The sequence below is a fragment of the Channa argus genome, chromosome 18 (assembly GCF_033026475.1).
Source record: "Channa argus isolate prfri chromosome 18, Channa argus male v1.0, whole genome shotgun sequence".
NCBI lineage: Eukaryota > Metazoa > Chordata > Actinopteri > Anabantiformes > Channidae > Channa > Channa argus.
In genome coordinates, this window is record NC_090214.1 from 6,691,961 (window position 1) to 6,709,474 (window position 17,514).

The following is a 17,514-nucleotide window of genomic DNA, read 5'->3' on the forward strand; positions in this document are numbered from 1 at the left end:
GTTTGAGTACAGTGCTAAACTTTACTGTGTCCAGTGTCTAGTACAATGCAGGGTGTTATAGTTTACATGACACTGATAACCAATAAATCAACACCCTAACACTGAGATTTGTATTTGTTTTGGTTCACGTGGTTTATCTTTAGAGAAATTGTTGCCAATACCCCATGTACAAAACTCCACAGTGCTCCCCAGTGGATGATTCTCACATTGTCTGCAGCCTATCTTAGCCTGAAGCTGCACAAACAAGACTGTCTTGAATTTCTAATGCACAATGATGTGATTTGTCCACAGTTCTCTTAAGTTTTTGTATTTTTCTTCTGTTGTCTGCTGTTATGTTTTATTTATTATACACATTTATAGATCATTAATTTAAATAAATTAGTTATTAATTAGTTAATATTACTACATTTTCTGGAAGCATAATCACCCCTTTATATAACTAGTCCTATGTATTTTAAATGTGCTATATCTATCATTTTGTTTTATATGTTGGTTTGTTTATGTGTTTTACTTACAGTTTGGTGTGAGCTCTTGTGACACTTCAGTTTATCTCTCTCAGGATCAATTGTTACTTAACATCAAATGTGTTACGAAGATAATATTGCTATAGTGTTTGTGGAATATGGATACTTTACTTAAGTGAATGTGCTAGTATCACACATACTACATATAAAAAATACTCTATTACAAGGTGAAAATTTTAAAATGTTACTTAAGTAACCTGTTTAAACCTATGCAGGCATAATGTGGACAATCATGTCAAATCTAGTAATAGTTTCATATTTAGTTAGAAGAATAGAATAGAATAGAATAGAATAGAATAGAATAGAATAGAATGTAAATTAATTAATAATTAATTAACCCATTGGGGAAATGCCTTCCAGGAAAAAGAAGTCTTGTGCATATTATGTCTTGTATATATTGTTAGATAGTTTCATCCTTACTAAAGCATCAGGATGTTGAGGCTCTATATATATTTTGTAAAAATCCACAAAAATACAATACCCCTAAACATGGTGACTGAAAATAAAATATTCAAAATCTTGAAACGAGGGCTTAATACACTGTATGTACATTTCACTTCATTCCATTGGTGTATAGCTTTATGTATTACCCATATTTAATAAAATTTGTTGATTTTTAAACATCGACTTGAGTGCACAGAATATTTTTGCCACTCATTTGGATCATGGATGACTGTTGTACTGAGTGAGTTACTTCCATCTTAGACTTTCACTTTTCCACTCTTACCACCCATCACTTCACTCCAGTTGGTCATTTAAAAAACAGGAAAAAGCAAGATGTTAATTACTATGTACAAAAGGTAGGATCATTTTGGGTTTTGTCCCTTCCTTTGAAGCTAATTTTCAGATGGGGTGGAATTCGTCTATTCATCAGAGGCTTTTTATAATAAATAAAGTTGTAACAAATAGCTGCTGTCCCTCAAGTCAAGAATTTAGCGTTGTGAATGTGGAAATTGAAAGTGTCATAAGTTAAATCGTTAATATCTCCAAAAAGAGGGATTTTCATCATCAAATCAGATATCAGCAAAACCCCTGCGAGAAAAAGCATGTTTTTAGATACGGTTCGGTATTATGATCCAATTAAACAAGCCACAAAAACAGGACCTTTAACAAGCTCGGCCCTGTGATGACGCAATTGTTGTTTGGCCTGTGACGCTGCTTGTACACGTAGCCTAGTAGGATGTGTTCATTGAAGATGGCAGCGGTGGGTCAGGCTTACTGCCCTGTACATTTGTAAGAATTTATTTATATCTGGACACATTTCCAACATCAGGTAAGGGTAAAACTATACCACCATTAGTAATGTTTCTCTTTGGATGTTTAAATCTAGTGTCTGTAGCCGGTAGGTAACTGTTATCCCCGTTGTTAGGACAGGCTAGTTAGCAAGCTATGCTAACTAAGCACTCGTGCTAATGCTAGCTGACCAGGCAGTGAACCTGTTAAGTAATGCTCGGCGAGTGGACAGCGAGCCGTGACTGCTCTATGTGTGCCCCGGATGGTGTTGGATATTACAAAGAGAATAAGTCATCTGTTTAGGGTAGTCTTTAGGAGTAGGAGAAAATCAGGCGACTGTGGATATTAGTGTTTTGCTGAGTATGGCGTTGAGGGCATGTATAGCAATGTAGCTTCAGCGTTAGCTGTTGCATCAAGCCCTCACAGACCCTTCCTTGTAGAGTGCTTAATGTGTAACGTTAACTTATTGCCGTGTTAGACCACACATTGTTTTCTGTCGGCGAGGTTTTGACAAGTGTCGATTAAAGTTCAGAAGACTATGTCGTGTACTGCCATGGGCTCAACTTTTCAGTTTCAGTTCATGTTGATGTCAATAAGTTGGCACGTCGGTGCCGCTAACGTTAGCTAGCTGACGGATTTGCAGCGATTCTTGATTAATGTAACGTTATAACCCAGTGTGATAACATAGGATCAACTTAACTAACGAAGACGACTTACTGGCTAGTTGAGCCTGTTATCGATCTGTCTTCTTTTATATTGAAAATGTGTAAAAAGTGTTAGCTTCCGACTGACAATTGCATATTGTTTGCATGCGATATTTAAAAATCATCTCCACAGGGCACAGTCAGCGGTTTTTCGTTCCAGTATTTTGTATTTGCGCAATCTTGATTAAAGCCTTTCCAGTAACTAACAAGAAAGCAAGCAATGTATTACATTTTACAATGGGTTTATTTGACACTTGTTCATTTAAACGTTCTTGTTCAGAAAAGGTCCATAATGAGATCAACACTTTTGACAGTAGTTTTTAGGAGCTATCCTATTTAAACTGACCTGGGAACCAAAGGCAGGTGCCTTTCAAATAAGCCCTTAAGAATTTCTGATGTGCATTAAATGTTGTAAATGTACTTGCAGCTGCAAGTGTGTCAGTGTTAATAATTTTAGAATGGTATTTATGATCAAAAAGAAATTTGTTTTCTCATAAGATATTTTTATCCTTGTTGTTGTTAATATTGTTTTTAACCTACGAAAACCTATGCTATGCATTTATGTCTAACAGCAACTTGCTCGTGTAGAAATTGCCACGTTGTTAGATTAATTTACATAGATTTGTAGACTGCTACAGCAAATATAGGTGTGGTAAACTCCTTTAGAGATGTGTAGCTTTTTGTTAACCACTCCCTCTCTCCTTTCCTTTACCCAGCTTCCCCTGACACAAGTCTCTTCATTGACGCTAGAACGTTCTGGTCCTCAGATCTATTAGCTCTGCAGTCATGCAGCCCCCACCGTGGGCTGGACCTCCAGGAGCCTGTGGCCCTCCACCTTCTGGGCCGAACGTGTTCCACAGGACCAGGCCTTTCAAGCATACAGCAGCTACTGCAACAGTCCCATCGGCTACCCAACCCTTGACAAACCCCTTTGCACTTGTTAGACCCCCTCCTCCTTTGGCTGCAGGTGATCTCCCAGCAGTACCAAACAATAACCCTCCACCCATGCAAGCCCCACCTAACACCATCTACTCTCATGCTGGTGAAGGGTTGACTCCACAACCACAGACACTGAATCCACCACCTCCTGTTGCCCCAACATCTTCTCTTCCAGGAGTGACCCTTTTCAACCCTCACAATACTGCAGCCCCTGGAGTTTTTCAAGCATCAACCCCAGCAGGATATGCACCCTCCCATATTGAACAGGGATATTTTAATTCAAGAGAACCCTCACCAGCCATGGCCACTCAGCCACCACCTGTGCCCCCACCCCCAGTCTCTAGTCAAACAACTTTTGTCCAGGAATTTCAAGGACAGCCACATCAGTCTGGACCATTCCCGCCAGTTCTTTCCAACACCTCCTCATCCCAGTGGGCTCCTGATCATGGAAGTCGCCCTCCATCTGTTCAGAACTACTTCCAGCCCACCAGTGACCCTCAACCACAGCCTTTTAATATACCTCCACACACCCAGATGTACCCCTCCCACACCCCACCACCCCACCACAACACCCCAACCACTTTAACACAACCTCGACACCCCCAGGTCCCTGTAAAAGCCCCTAGTTCTCAATTCCCAGATCCAATCCCATCCCAGCAACATAGTTGCTTACAAGCTCAGAGTTATTATAGTCAGAGTTCGGCCCCCCAGGACTCAGGCTACCACCAAATGGGGACTGGACTGGGCAATTCTCCTCCCCAGCCTGACTCTGCTGGATCTGTATATGGGTCCAACACTGGACCCGGGCTTAGTGCTGCCCCTGACCCAGGCCCATACTCACAAGAGTCTGGTACACTTACATTGTTCTTTAAAGACAATGATGTGGAAAATGAAGAAACACTGGCTGGAGAGAAAAATAAAGCAGTGAATGGTATCCCCACATCTTTTCAGCAGAACAGCCCACAAGCCCACAGTGGGCATGCTGATGTTCCTTTGGATTATCATGGAGCTTCTCTTCAAAACAGCAGTCATTTATCACAGAGGCTCCCTGAGTCCCCGTATGACCTTGTAGAGAATTTGGAGTGTGTCCCAAACCAGGAAGTATTACCCAGTGAAATGCATAGCAGCCCTGCAGCTACTGCCTCCCATGGAGTGGACCAGTTTGAAACTGGGCCTAACTTGGAAACTCCAGATTCTGTTCCAAGACCAATGAGGTCTGCTAGTGCGTCATCCAATTATAGCAATATGAGCCATGGAAGCGGAACAGGCTCTCGTCGGCACCAAGGAGTAGTAGGTACCTTTATTCAGCAGGAAAGCCAACGTCTTACTGATGATGCTAACCCGCCTACAGCCACTGCAGGCTACTTTGAGCAGATTGACACTTCTCCAGCTGGAGCTAACAGTGCACAACAGAGCTCTTTGGAGCAGATGTGGCCTCCCACACCAAGCCCTCCCAAACCAACTGGTATCTTTCAGGCCAGTGCCAACAGTTCTTTTGAACCTGTCCGCTCACATGGGGTTGGGGTGCGTCCTGCTGAAGTTGACATGGCTAATATTGTAGCAGAAGGGTGTTCAGATTCTACACCTGGCAACTTGGAGCTGCCACCAGATAATATGGAAAACATTTATAGCCCAGGGCATCACCCGCCTGCTGCAGTTGGAGGTGGGTTACCTCATCTGACTCACCCAGTGGTTCTTTCTCCTCACTCTCGACCTTCATCCCGGGCTTATGGAGCAAATCGCCCCTGTGAGAGCCCTGCTACAACTCTGTGGGCTCATAATGATCCTACTAGCTTGGGCACTAACATCCTCCTAGCACCTCCTGCCTCTACAGTTCTTGCACCTTTACGAGAGCCTAGTGTTGATGTTATTCAACCCCCAGAGGATGGCCCATTGGACCTCCAACCCTCCCAGCGAGTCCAAACGACTTCACAGCAGCACTCAGAGAACTTAGAGAACCCACCTAAGGTGAGTGAGGAAGAGCACACTGACTCTCAAGGCAACCTGGGATATGCGTCTCTCTTAGTATCTGACTCGCTCCATCAGCCGGTCTTGATTGCCCCACCTGTGTCAAATTGCAGTGTGATTTCGCCTAATATTCCTGTGCAAGCACTCAGTCAGCTTAGCCTTAGGGAAGCAACCCCACCTGTGAAATCACATACACAGGAGCAAGGTGCTAGTACCCCCCAACCACCTTCACTAGCTTCTAATCAGAATCCCTTGTTTGCGCCTGCCTCTAACCAGGGTCCATTGAATCTGACCCGAGACAACACAGAGGCAACAACATCCGAACTCACAGCTCCACTGCAGTCTCAGCCATTGAGCCCTCCTTTTTCGAGGGGTCAGTCATTGGGTGGAGACAGCCACTCTGCCTTCCAAGTTCAAACACATGCTTCTCTTGTGACTGCTACCATCTCTAATAATAATCAGCCTTCAAATTATGAACTGCTTGATTTTTCTATGCACCAATCACAAACTCAAATCCAAGCATCTGGCCATCCTTCCTCTCTGCATGAGTCTCCACAGTCTAGTAATGGATTTTACCTACAGGTCACCAAAGATGCTCAGCAGGGAAATGCCCCTGTCCAGACCCCATCTACCCCACTTTTACCTCCAGCACCATCCCAGGTAGCTGCAGACACACAGCCACCACCAACAAAACCTCCTAAGACATCAGATTCTCAGCCCTCACAGCAGGGACATGTTGATGCTCCTCCTGTTTCGGTGAGTGGAGCACAACATTCCCATGGACAGTATCCGAATTCACCACGGGGGCCTGCTACAGGAAATGCTTCTACTTCTGCTTCTGCATACGCTCCAGGGCCTGGAGGGCCATTACCACCAGCGACTTCCCAGCCAGCTCCTGCAGACCCACATCGACCTCCCTCATCTGTGGGCGGCCAGCAAGGCTATGGGCCTCCGCCTCCAGTGCCAGGGCAGGTGTATGGAAGTTATTATGGTAATTATGGAGAATACCCGGATAGCAGACCAGCTTATCCTCCTGGCCAGTACCCACCTCCATTTGCGGACTCAAGAGCGCAACAATATTATCAAGTAAGTGAATAAAAAATATAATATAAAAATATATTCATCTGTTACTTTTTCTAAAGAGTTACCACATTGACAACAGCACATGAAGATCAACGCATGTTTGATGTTTTAATCTTTTAGGATGGTCCATACAGGAGTCACGCAGATCCTTGGTATGGTAGATATGATGGGCAGGCCACAGCTTATCGCGATCAAAGCTACCAGTACAGAGAACCTCAGCCAGAACGGCCCAGCTCCAGGGCCAGTCAGTACTCTGACAGGCCCTCATCCAGGTCTGTGAAACTGTTTTTTTGTGTCATTGCATTATCTACATGGGGTTTGCTCTAAGTGTATTCATTTCAGTCATGCATTTGTTAAAATGTTTTTATTTAAGATCAAAACATGTTTGAATGATTGCTGTAAGTTTTATGTTTGAATTCTCTCATAGGCAAGGCTATTCTGAGGATTACCAGAGGGCAAACCAAAGTGCCTATAATGACTATTATACAGATTACTTCAAGAACTATGATTATAGAGGTATGATCAGCAGACTTAAAGCTGTGTAATTTTCTGTTTTTGTTTGACTGAATTGTTTGTAAAATCATTCTTCCTTAAATCTTTCTGTGTCTCTTTTTCTTGCTATCCACATTTTCTGTGGGTAGCATACAACTATGGACAGTATGACCCCCGATACAGAGGATACTATGACCAGGCTTACTGGTCTAATTACAATGAGACCTACAGAGACAGCTATTATAATCCACAAATGTATCCTGCAAGGTATGCAAAAAGCATTTGAACAATCACTTTTGCTTGTCTGTTAAATTATTACATTTATGTGCTTTTGGAAGTGGGAAGAGCTGTGTAAGAAGGTTATATAACTTTTTGCTATGAAGTTAGAGCATATAGCTTTAGCTGAATTATGTGTGAAATGGAAAATAGTTGCATTTGTTACATTTATGATGTTTCAGGGTCTGTATGCCATGTTGTATAAGGTACTTTTTAAAATTGATCCATTAAAAAAATTTTGATTTACAAAAACTGTACACTCACAGGAGAGATGGCAATGAGGACCAGTGGCGTTACTATCCTGGTTATGATCCCAGTTTTGATGATGATTATCGGAGACAGGACGGCGATGAATTTGACCGACGCAGCATCCACAGTGAGCAGTCAGCACACAGTGTCCACAGCTCTCACAGCCAACACAGTAGACGAAGCAGCTTCAGCTCACATTCACAACAGGTATGTGATTTTTGTTGCATGCATGCCATACAGGGGCTCCCAGCTTGAGTCACTCTTGAACATTTTTTTTTTAAATCATGACATGGTGCAACTGCTTCCGAGCAAAAGACGGTGCTCTTTACCTCTCTTTCTTCACATTAAGTCAGCTTTTAAGTTTATTAACTCTTCAGTGTTTATCTTCCTTCTTGCAGAGCCAAGTATACAAGAGCCAGCCGGACTTGGTTTCAGCAGTCTATGACACCACAGCATCAACTCTGGCAGTGGACTACTCTTACGGACAGTACCCAAAACAAGCTGATGCTTCACAGAACTATAGCCAATACCTTTATCCCTCTGAGTACACTGCAAACAGCACGTGGGTTGCTCCTGAGCAACGTAAGCAGACAAGACTAAAGTTTAAAGACAGTTCGAGAGTATTCTTGTGTTGTTCTGTTCTGTATAAAAAGCATCTATTGCACATTTTTAAATCCTGGAAGAGTGAACTCTCTTAAAGACTTTTGAGTGGAATTTTTTTTTAATGTAATTCTGGCTCTGATTTTTCTTCTAGCCCCCCCTCGTCCTGCAACCCCGGAGAAGTTCACAATGCCCCACCGTTGTGCCCGCTTTGGACCTGGTGGTCATCTGGTCCAAGTCCTAGCCAATCTGCCTTCAGCTGGACAACCAGCCCTTGTTGATATTCACAATATGGAGGTATGGTTTTTATCAGACTACCTAAACGTTTACCTAAAATACCATGTTAGCCATTCAAGCGTGCAAAAATATTGTTTTTGGACAGTATTAAGGCTGTATAAAGCATTGTTTCAAATCATGTTTGTTTTTGCAGACCATTCTGCAGGACACCTTAGAGCAGACAGAACTACGAACCTTCCCTGGGCCTCTTGTTAAGTAAGTGTATTTCACCCTTTTTTTAATCACAAATAGCTTAGAGACAATAACCTTTAAAGGATTATGTCATATCCTGTTGTCAACAAATACAATGAAAATGTATTTGTGGCAATTTTTTTATCAAGCTCACTTTTTACTCAGAAATCCATTAAAAGGTAAAAACACATAGTATTAGTTAGTCTAGCCTCGTCAGTACTAACCCATGTCACATTTTGTGTCCTCTCAGGGAGGAAACCCACAAGGTGGATGTGATAAAATTCTCTCAGAACAAAGCGCTGGAGTGCTCTCGTGACAACAGCCTCCTAGACAGGGACTCCGCTCGCCTGCTCTGGGACTTCATTGTGCTGCTCTGTAGGCAGAATGGGGTAAGACCTTGGAGACACAGAAATTACATCAGGAATGGGACTTTGTATCCTTGTATAAAACGTTCTCATCATCATATTCTATTTCTCAGACTGTGGTAGGCACAGATATCGCCGACCTCTTGCTGAAGGAGCATCGCTCTGTTTGGCTACCTGGCAAAAGTCCCAACGAAGCCAACTTGATTGATTTTACCAATGAACCACTGGCACGAGCTGAGGAAGAGCCAGGAGCTGGGCCACTTTCCCTTCTATCTGACACCTTCATGACAATCCCAGAGAATTTTGGCAAGGAAACGGAGCGCTTCAGGGAGCTGCTTCTATTTGGCCGCAAGAAGGTAAGAAAACTCTATTATTGTCATTTGTTGAACTAGTATCTTTTGAAATCTTGACTGATTTCCAATTTGTGTGTGGTATAGGATGCACTGGAAGCTGCTATGAAAGGAGGTCTCTGGGGTCATGCCCTGCTTTTGGCTAGTAAGATGGACAACAGGACACATGCACGTGTCATGACAAGGTGAAGAGATGCTGAGACTATACCTTAGTTGAACCTTAATTGAAATTTGTTTCTATAGATTTATTGGATAGCTAAATACTTAGTCTTTATCTTTGTTGTTTAGGTTTGCCAACAGCTTGCCCATCAATGACCCTCTGCAGACAGTGTACCAGCTCATGTCAGGGAGGATGCCAGCATCCGCTACTGTAAGTAATACTTTCAGTTTCCTCATCAATTACTTGTTGTTTTAGAAAAGTTACATATGCTGAGGGATTTGTAGCTATGCAGTCCAGCCTGTCTTTAATTTTTACTTTTTCTTCTGTTTATTTAGTGCTGTGGCGAGGAAAAGTGGGGTGATTGGCGTCCTCACCTGGCCATGGTGCTGTCTAATCTAACACAGACCCTGGACCTGGATACACGCACAATCACCACCATGGGTGACACACTGGGTAAGATTGCATCCAAATCAGTGCTAAACTAAACAGCATTCTCTCCACAGCAAGTACATTACCCCACGCTCTGTCTCAACTCTTTTTATGTTGTGGCAGCTTCCAAGGGGCTGATTGATGCTGCACATTTCTGCTACTTGATGGCCCAAGTTGGTCTGGGAGTTTTCACAAAGAAGAGCACCAAGATGGTTCTTATTGGCTCGAACCACAGGTTAGAGACAGATGAACACATGCATACTGTTGAAATTTTATGCCACTATACCATTTGTTTAAAACGCACCACATATATAACTGTACCTTTTTGTCTCTTTAATTCAGTTTGCCCTTTTACCAATTTGCAACCAATGAGGCTATTCAGAGGACTGAGGCCTACGAATATGCCCAATCCCTGGGCTCCCAGCCCTGCTCACTGCCCAATTTCCAAGTAGGTTTATCTGCTGCATTTATTCATTCATAAATAAACTAACAAAGAAAAATTCTTGTCTCCTTCAAAAATGCTCTGAGAACATAATAATTGATTGCACTGTTGTACTGAATAGACCTGTGCAGACATCTAAAGTCTTGGGTTTGCATTATTGTACATTTGCGATTAGCACATGTCCATTATACAACCTTTACACTGTTCTCTGGACTGTTTTGTCTCATTTCAGGTTTTCAAGTTGATCTATGCATGCCGCTTGGCTGAAGCAGGCCTGTGTGCTCAGGCTTTCCAGTACTGTGAAGTTATTTCAAGGAATGTCCTCCTGCAGCCGTTATACTACTCTCCTGTTTTCATCAGCCAAATCATACAGGTGTTCACTCACTCTTCTACGCGTCTTTCTTTTTATGCCAGTTCTGTTTATTCATTACAGATTTTTGCATTTTGGCAAATTTCATTTTTCTGCTGTGACAGATGTCTGAAAAGCTGCAGTTCTTCGATCCGCAACTGAAGGAGAAGCCTGAGCAAGAGTTGTTCAATGAGCCTGAATGGCTGATTCACCTCAGACAGCTAGATGGACAGATCAGGGTGAGGACTGAGAAGTGTATTTGGATAGCATATAGGATAGTAGAAATAAATTAGCTGTAAACATTTTTAAAAATGTTTTAATTGTAGTACGTCTAACTTTAAAGGTTTACTTGGATATTTTTGAATCTTTTTGGTAAGTTGTATCATCGTAACAATGTTTGCCTCTTTTTTTTTAGACGGGGGTGATTACATATAATATGGACAGAACCACTCCAACACAGTTTGACTGTAGCACCCCCAGCTCTGATATGGACCAGCCCAGTCCACCTGAACCTTACAGCATGCCTCTAGAGGTGGATGGTCCCACCCCAAACAATCCATTAATGAGCTCGTTACTACCAGGGCCTCCTCCACAGGGAGTACAGCTGATGCCTCCAGGTGTGTGTTCAAACGTGTTCTCTCGTCGTGCCATTTTTAAGTTCTTGTGACTACGAGCTGATTTAAAATGCATCCATCTCACCTTTTCTACTTTATTTCAGCTCCCTCCTCCATCCTCCAAGATGGGATGGTCCAACCTCAGCCTTCAAATAATGTGCCCCAGTTCTACCCTGTTCCCCCCAGTGGACCACCAGGCCAGACTATTTTCTCAGGCTACCCTCCACAGGATCCTGGCTTAGCCCCTCCTCCCTTCCAGCCTCAACCTGAGAACTTAGACGTGTATCCAGGAGCTCATCAACAGCAGCAGTGCAGCCCACCCTCTCAAATAGGCCAGATGTCACCACATATGACCCCTCAGGTGCCACATTCACCTGTGCACCCTCCAACACATATGCCTCAGCACATGCCCCCTTCTCCTGGGCATATGCCACACGTAGATCTGCAGCACCAGGCCCCAACAGAGATGCACACTGCTCAACCAGTACCATCATCACCACCCAGAGGCTCCCTCACACCTCAGATGGACTTTTATGACCACATGGCTCACATGGTCAGTGTCTGTCTGAATCTGAGGATCCTTTACTTCCTTTCTTTCAGCAAAAATCGTAATTATAATCACAATATATTTGGTTACTTTGATGCAGGCTTTTGCATTAAAAAGTTTATTACACTTTCTTTTTTTAAAACACCGCAGGGTCCTGGAAGGAGATCAAGGACTACTTCCCAATCTTCAATGCATATGGTGCGTTGTGTGTGATGTATAACCTGCTTTGTGTCTGAGGCTTCTACTTTTTAAATCTGTTCGGGACTTGTTTGTGTTAGCATTGTTTTTAGAACTAACATGGAGCATGTTGTCGTAGTCATTTGCACAGAGCGGAAGAAATTCATTTAGCAGTTTCAGCTAATTATAGATGGTTAAGCAAAGAAAGTGAATGCTCTATTATAAGAATATGCCAACAATCGAGTTATCCATTCACATTCCTGTATACAAAAATTACTCATTCACACTCCTAGATTTAAAGTCAAGACCTGTTCTGCTAAACTGACAGCTGTAGTGAAAATAAAGAGCAGCCATTTATTGTCTGTGTAAATGTAGCTGTAATTTTCTAAAATTAAAAATAAAGACAGCCGCAGAAATAATTAGCAGTGCTGGCAAATTAAGAAGTCTAACTGTTGTCTATAGGCCACGGGACGGCGCTCTCGTACCACCTCAGAGTCGTCCACTCACTCTGGTGGAAGAGAGCGCAGCAACTCTGCCCTCAAGCAGACTTCCCCACCTCCACCTTCAATTCCTGAGCAGCCCCGCAAAGAAGAAGCCAAGAAAGTCAAGAAAGACTCCCCAAAAAAGGTTTATATTCACACGTGAGCAGTAGGATCCTTAATCCGTGTTCCTGCAATGTTCACTACTGACGTTTCCTTTCTTTCACGTTTAGAGTGGGGGTGGTGGTGGTGGCTGGCTGAACTGGCTCTATAGGAAGGGGAAGAATGAGGCTCACTTGCCAGATGACAAAAACAAATCTGTAAGTTACAGCTGTGTTCTTTTTTTGGACTTCTTCTGTCTTTATTTTCTCATTTTTGCCCATGATTTTTCCATATCACACAGTAACATGGTGTTATGATGGTCCTTTTTTTGTCAGATTGTTTGGGATGAAAAGAAGCAGAGATGGGTTGACTTAAACGAGCCTGAAGAGGAGGTGTGTAATGGTTTTAAAATTGGTCTTCAATTCGGAATTTTATTCTAAGCAAGCTGGCTTTGTTAACTGAACAACTTTAACTGTATACATTAACCCATTCTGTTGTTTGGTTTTTTTTATTATGTTAGAGTAAGCCCCCTCCACCACCTCCCTCTGGGTTTCCCAAGATAGCTCAGATGCCTAGCTCTGGAGGATCTGCTCCACCAATGAGTGGTGGTCCCTCTGTCAACATGTTTTCAAGGAAAGCAGGTTAGATGAATACTTCTCGGAATAAATTAGAAGTTTTGTAAAAAGTAATCAAGGAAACTTACTAAAATTGTCTGACACATTCTCTACCATTCGAACCTACAGTTTGATTGGTCACTTACCATTCAAATATGTTTCTGTCTTTTCAGGCACTAAAAGTAGATATGTAGATGTGCTAAACCCCAATAGGACTGCCAAACCAAGCGGATTAGCTCCTGCTCCAGTGGACATCTTTGCTCCTCTGGCACCAATGTCCATGCCTGCTAACATATTTGTGCCTAGTTCAGGTCTGTGTCATGTAAAATTATGTCAGTTGTAAAAGGTCACAGGTCACATTTGACCATTTGCCAATACATGCGTGTATAAGTATAGTCTTAATATATGCACTCCTAATGTTTACAGATAGTGCTGGTTTAAATTTTGAGATGAAGGTAATGAAATAGTTATCTTTGTCCCTTGTGTAGCTCCTGACAATCAGCAACCTCTAGAGGGTTGTGAAGGAGGGCATCAGGAGCAGAATTCAGCAGAAAACACCAGCACTGCTCCACAGGTAGTGTTACCAAAATGTATTCTGTTTTTGATTGTGTAGCAATCTGACATTAGGGGCAATATAGGAGTATAAAGCTGAAGTTATATTCAACCAGCGTCTCTTCTTTTTCACTTTAATCTTTTCAGATGTTCAACCCAACTTTGTTACCACCTGCACCAGAGGGCCCCCCTATGCCTGATGGCTCACAGTCTGGTGAGGTAAGACAATTTGTCCCGGTTAGCTGTAGGTACCATCATACCATCAGGCCACCACTAAAACATGATGCTCGACAACCAACAGCCAGCGTTTGCAGTCTGCTTATATGTATGAGTCTAAATAAGTTTAAATAATTGCGTGTGTGTGTGGAAAACACATCAGAATGCATGCATGTCAACTTATACCTTTCATCACAATCATGCTAAATGAACAGCCTTGATAGAATGTAAAACAAATTCTGTTTCATTTGCTAATATAACCTAATTCTCTCCATGTCTCTTTTCAAGAGCCATAATTTTCTAACATTGATTTATTTTCATTCTGAATTGGTGGATAGTGGAAACAGATCTTATTCGGTGCATGGGAGAATATTAACATGGGTTTGTCATTTTTTTTTTTTTTTTTTTTGTTTGTTTTTGTCTACTGTTTTTTTCCTCTATTTGTCTTTAGCTCTCACGCTCTAGCTCAATGAGTTCTTTATCACGAGAAGTGAGTCAGCATTTAAACCAGGTACCTGTAGCAAGACCTCAAATGGTCTACTCTCATCACCACCTGCTCACCCACCCAGCTCACCACAGCACTAGTATCACGCTTCACCATTTGCACTAGAAGCTCACCTGCCTGCTGTCTCCAGGACTGTTAACCTTAACACTATGTCAGTTAACATGAAACCAAAATGGCAAATGGTCAACAAATTAAAACCACTAAGAGCTGAAGTGACCACATTCCTTATTTTTTCCCACGCTATCAGCATGGTTCTGTTGATAGCAGAGAGGTTGCTTGATTGCTTAGATCCAGGCTGAAATATCTCAACAACCATTGGACTTACTTCCCTGATCATTAGTACATATGCAGATCCATGGTGCAAAGAGGATGAACCCTGTGATCAGTAGGTCCAATCTGTACTTATTAGTGAAATATGACAACATCTGCTTATCAAAATTTGGTGTGGATGTGTACGTTCCTCACAATGTATCTTAATACAGACCTTTCTCCTGTGGTACAGCCTCAGAGAGCTCGTCTCGTTCATACTAATGAAATTACTTCACCTAAGAGCCAAAGATCAGACTGAAGCATGCTGGAGACAGTTGCAGGAAGTAGTAATGGGAGCACATTGCTTCATTAATCCACCCTAAAGCTTGCATGGTTACTAAAATAAGTGACACAGTGGTTTGTAATGCTGCCTCACTGTGAATCCAAGTCCTCCTACCATTACTCATCCAATTTTCCTTGGGCTCTGTTTTATATTGATGTCAAAATATTGTGTGGCATTTGGAGTGTATGCTCCCCTCTGTCTCTGCTCCATTGAAGTAGGGTTATTGGCACTGACTGTAGTGAGTTTTTATTTGTTCATCCTCCTCAGGGAGCTGCACCCACAGGAGGAGTCACCTTTTATAACCCTTCACAGTTTGCACAGGTAAGGATTTCTTGGGCCATTGCAAAAGACCCTCTCATTTTCCTTCTGTTAAATTCATAATCCTTTTTTTTTTTTTTTTGTTCTTTTCAGATAAGTGCACCTTCAGGAGGTGGACTCCGCTCGGGTCGTTTGGGCGGACAGCGTCAGTACCCAGTGCTGAAGTAAACATAATCTTACAGAGATTGTGTTAACAGACTTGCTGAATAGTGATGTCCTGGAAGTAATGAAGCACATGGGCAAACTACTCTCTGTCTTAAGGAATCAAGGACTTTTTTTTTTTTGGTCTTTTTAGCATCACAATCTAATGTGTGTCATGTCACGTCGGTCTTTGTCAAATAGCTTAACCACTCTGTCATTTCTTTCTTTAGTTCAGTAACTGTTGCTGGTGCATTTTCAGCAGGCACGGTGTTTCCTTGAAGGGCTTATTCCTGCATCCAAAACAGACACAGAAATGATGATTTTTAACACACACAGCAGCATAGATGCATTCATACAGAACCTTGTGTGTTCATGTAGGCATTATTTAGTGTATGATGATTATGTTGCCCCTGTAAGCTGTCTTAATTCCCCTCAAATGCAACACTGTTAACAGAATTATCTTGCAAGATCCTGTTTTAGGTTTCCATTTGTGTCCAAATGTCCACATTTTATTGATTGTATATTTAACGAATAGAAAGAAATTGGCACCTTTTTTTTTTTCGAATAAATATTGTCATACTGGACTTGGACATGTGCATTTGCAACTCCCCAGTGGTGGTCTGTCAACTGGAGAAAGCATTTCGTGTGAGAATGAATTGTCAGTAGAGCATTGTTTGGTTTTTACCAGTTGCCCTCTAGTGAAGGAAAGATGTTTGACAAAACAAGAAACAGTCTAACAAGAGCTTCACAACCTAAGAGTTGTGAGTGCAAGTCTGCAGTGTTAGGATGCTGCTCATTTGAGATATTTATTTAAATGTCCTTTCACCCCTCAGAAAGTTTCCATTTTGGAGGTGTGTATCACTAACTTTTGTCCAAATCAGGCTTTAGTTTTGCTCCTGAGAAACTTAAAAACCAAACAAAAAAAAGAGGCATTGATCTTCAGAAGAGTAGGAATCAGGATTGAAACTGCATTTAAATGTTGCTTAAAATAAATCTATCCAAATATTTGTATATCAGACTGATTGTATTTATAAACTGTAGGCATAGGTGTGTGTGTGTGTGTGTGTGTGTATGTGGAGAGGATTTAATTTTTCTTAATTAGCCTTTACAAAATGCATTTTTGATTCACCAGAGGTTACATGGATTCATAATCTGATCATTTGTATTGGCCGCTTCTGCAGACAAATAAATCCTTACCTAAATTCTGAACAAACTAATTGTACTCTAAATGCTTGTCATTTTAATTTTTTTATTATTCAATAATTTGTCATCTCAAATGTTTGATTCAGTGATATTTGTTTTTTTTTTTTAGATACCAGGTTTGATTTTAAAATGTTTAGAATGCCTCATGTAAAATCCTTGACTCAAACCAGTAAATACAGAAGATAAAAATGAAATGGTAATAAAAGTATTTTTTGCGCTCTGTAGCACTTTGACAGAGATGTCTACTTGTTTCATTCATTACATGATTTTTTATTTTTTTTTGGTTTAAATTCAAATGACTGGGTTAGAGATGCGTTTGACAACTATCTCTCTCTCTCTCTCTATTTGAAGAAAGTGCTCCTGCCTAGTTTTGCTCATAGTAGTGCAGATGTGATGCTAAATAGTTTTTTAAATATTACATTAAATAAACATTACCAAAGCCAAAAAGCATCTAACATTAAGTTATATTGAGATAAATTTTGCAGGATGCCTGTACAGACATCAAGAGTGTATCAAAAGTGCCTAAATATTTCCCACAGTGATTTACAATGTTACATTTTACATGCAAGATAAAATGCTGCAGCCGGTCACCAGTGATGGTTGAAGTAATTACAGTGAGATTTGCATGTAGATTCTACCTACTTTGCATCTTAAGTTAATATAAAAGACCTAATGAGTTCTCACAACTTGGTAAAGACTAGCCCAAGTGTGCACGTTATACTTATAAGTTGGCATCAGAAAGCTACGGAAATACTGTATTTCTTTCAGATATAACCAAAAAGTTTGCTTAGATGCAAATGAATTAGTTCCAGTGCATGAGAAA

At 41.5% G+C, this 17,514-nt stretch overlaps 1 protein-coding gene across 4 annotated transcripts; it reads left to right on the forward strand.

Annotated features, from left to right (window-relative positions):
• Positions 1-1,662: 1,662 nt before the first annotated feature.
• Positions 1,663-16,924, forward strand: sec16a (SEC16 homolog A, endoplasmic reticulum export factor). Of its 4 annotated transcripts, XM_067484955.1 has the most exons (32): positions 1,663-1,797; positions 3,178-5,368; positions 5,951-6,454; positions 6,572-6,723; positions 6,879-6,967; positions 7,093-7,210; positions 7,486-7,675; positions 7,867-8,050; positions 8,223-8,365; positions 8,499-8,560; positions 8,787-8,925; positions 9,015-9,257; positions 9,339-9,436; positions 9,540-9,621; positions 9,747-9,864; positions 9,964-10,075; positions 10,183-10,288; positions 10,515-10,655; positions 10,757-10,870; positions 11,047-11,248; positions 11,350-11,798; positions 11,943-11,990; positions 12,432-12,596; positions 12,682-12,768; positions 12,886-12,942; positions 13,071-13,191; positions 13,338-13,475; positions 13,653-13,738; positions 13,864-13,935; positions 14,384-14,443; positions 15,297-15,350; positions 15,441-16,924. In XM_067484955.1, exons 2-32 carry the CDS (start codon positions 3,248-3,250, stop codon positions 15,513-15,515), a joined length of 6,330 nt encoding a protein of 2,109 aa, XP_067341056.1. In that variant the 5' UTR covers positions 1,663-1,797; positions 3,178-3,247; the 3' UTR covers positions 15,516-16,924. The 4 variants fall into 4 exon arrangements, with proteins under 4 accessions (XP_067341056.1, XP_067341054.1, XP_067341055.1 ...); XM_067484953.1 differs by having other exon boundaries at positions 3,178-6,454; XM_067484954.1 differs by lacking the exon at positions 14,384-14,443 and having other exon boundaries at positions 3,178-6,454.
• The last annotated feature ends 590 nt before the right edge of the window (positions 16,925-17,514 follow it).

What these genes read in the sequence shown, in the direction of transcription:
- sec16a (XM_067484953.1), top strand. Translation starts at nt 3,248, where the DNA reads ATGCAGCCCCCACCGTGGGCTGGACCTCCAGGAGCCTGTGGCCCTCCA. An exon ending in CAAGAACTATGATTATAGAG is followed by an intron (nt 6,968 to 7,092) that starts GTATGATCAGCA and finishes TTCTGTGGGTAG; the next exon opens with CATACAACTATGGACAGTAT. An exon ending in GTGGGTTGCTCCTGAGCAAC is followed by an intron (nt 8,051 to 8,222) that starts GTAAGCAGACAA and finishes TTTTTCTTCTAG; the next exon opens with CCCCCCCTCGTCCTGCAACC.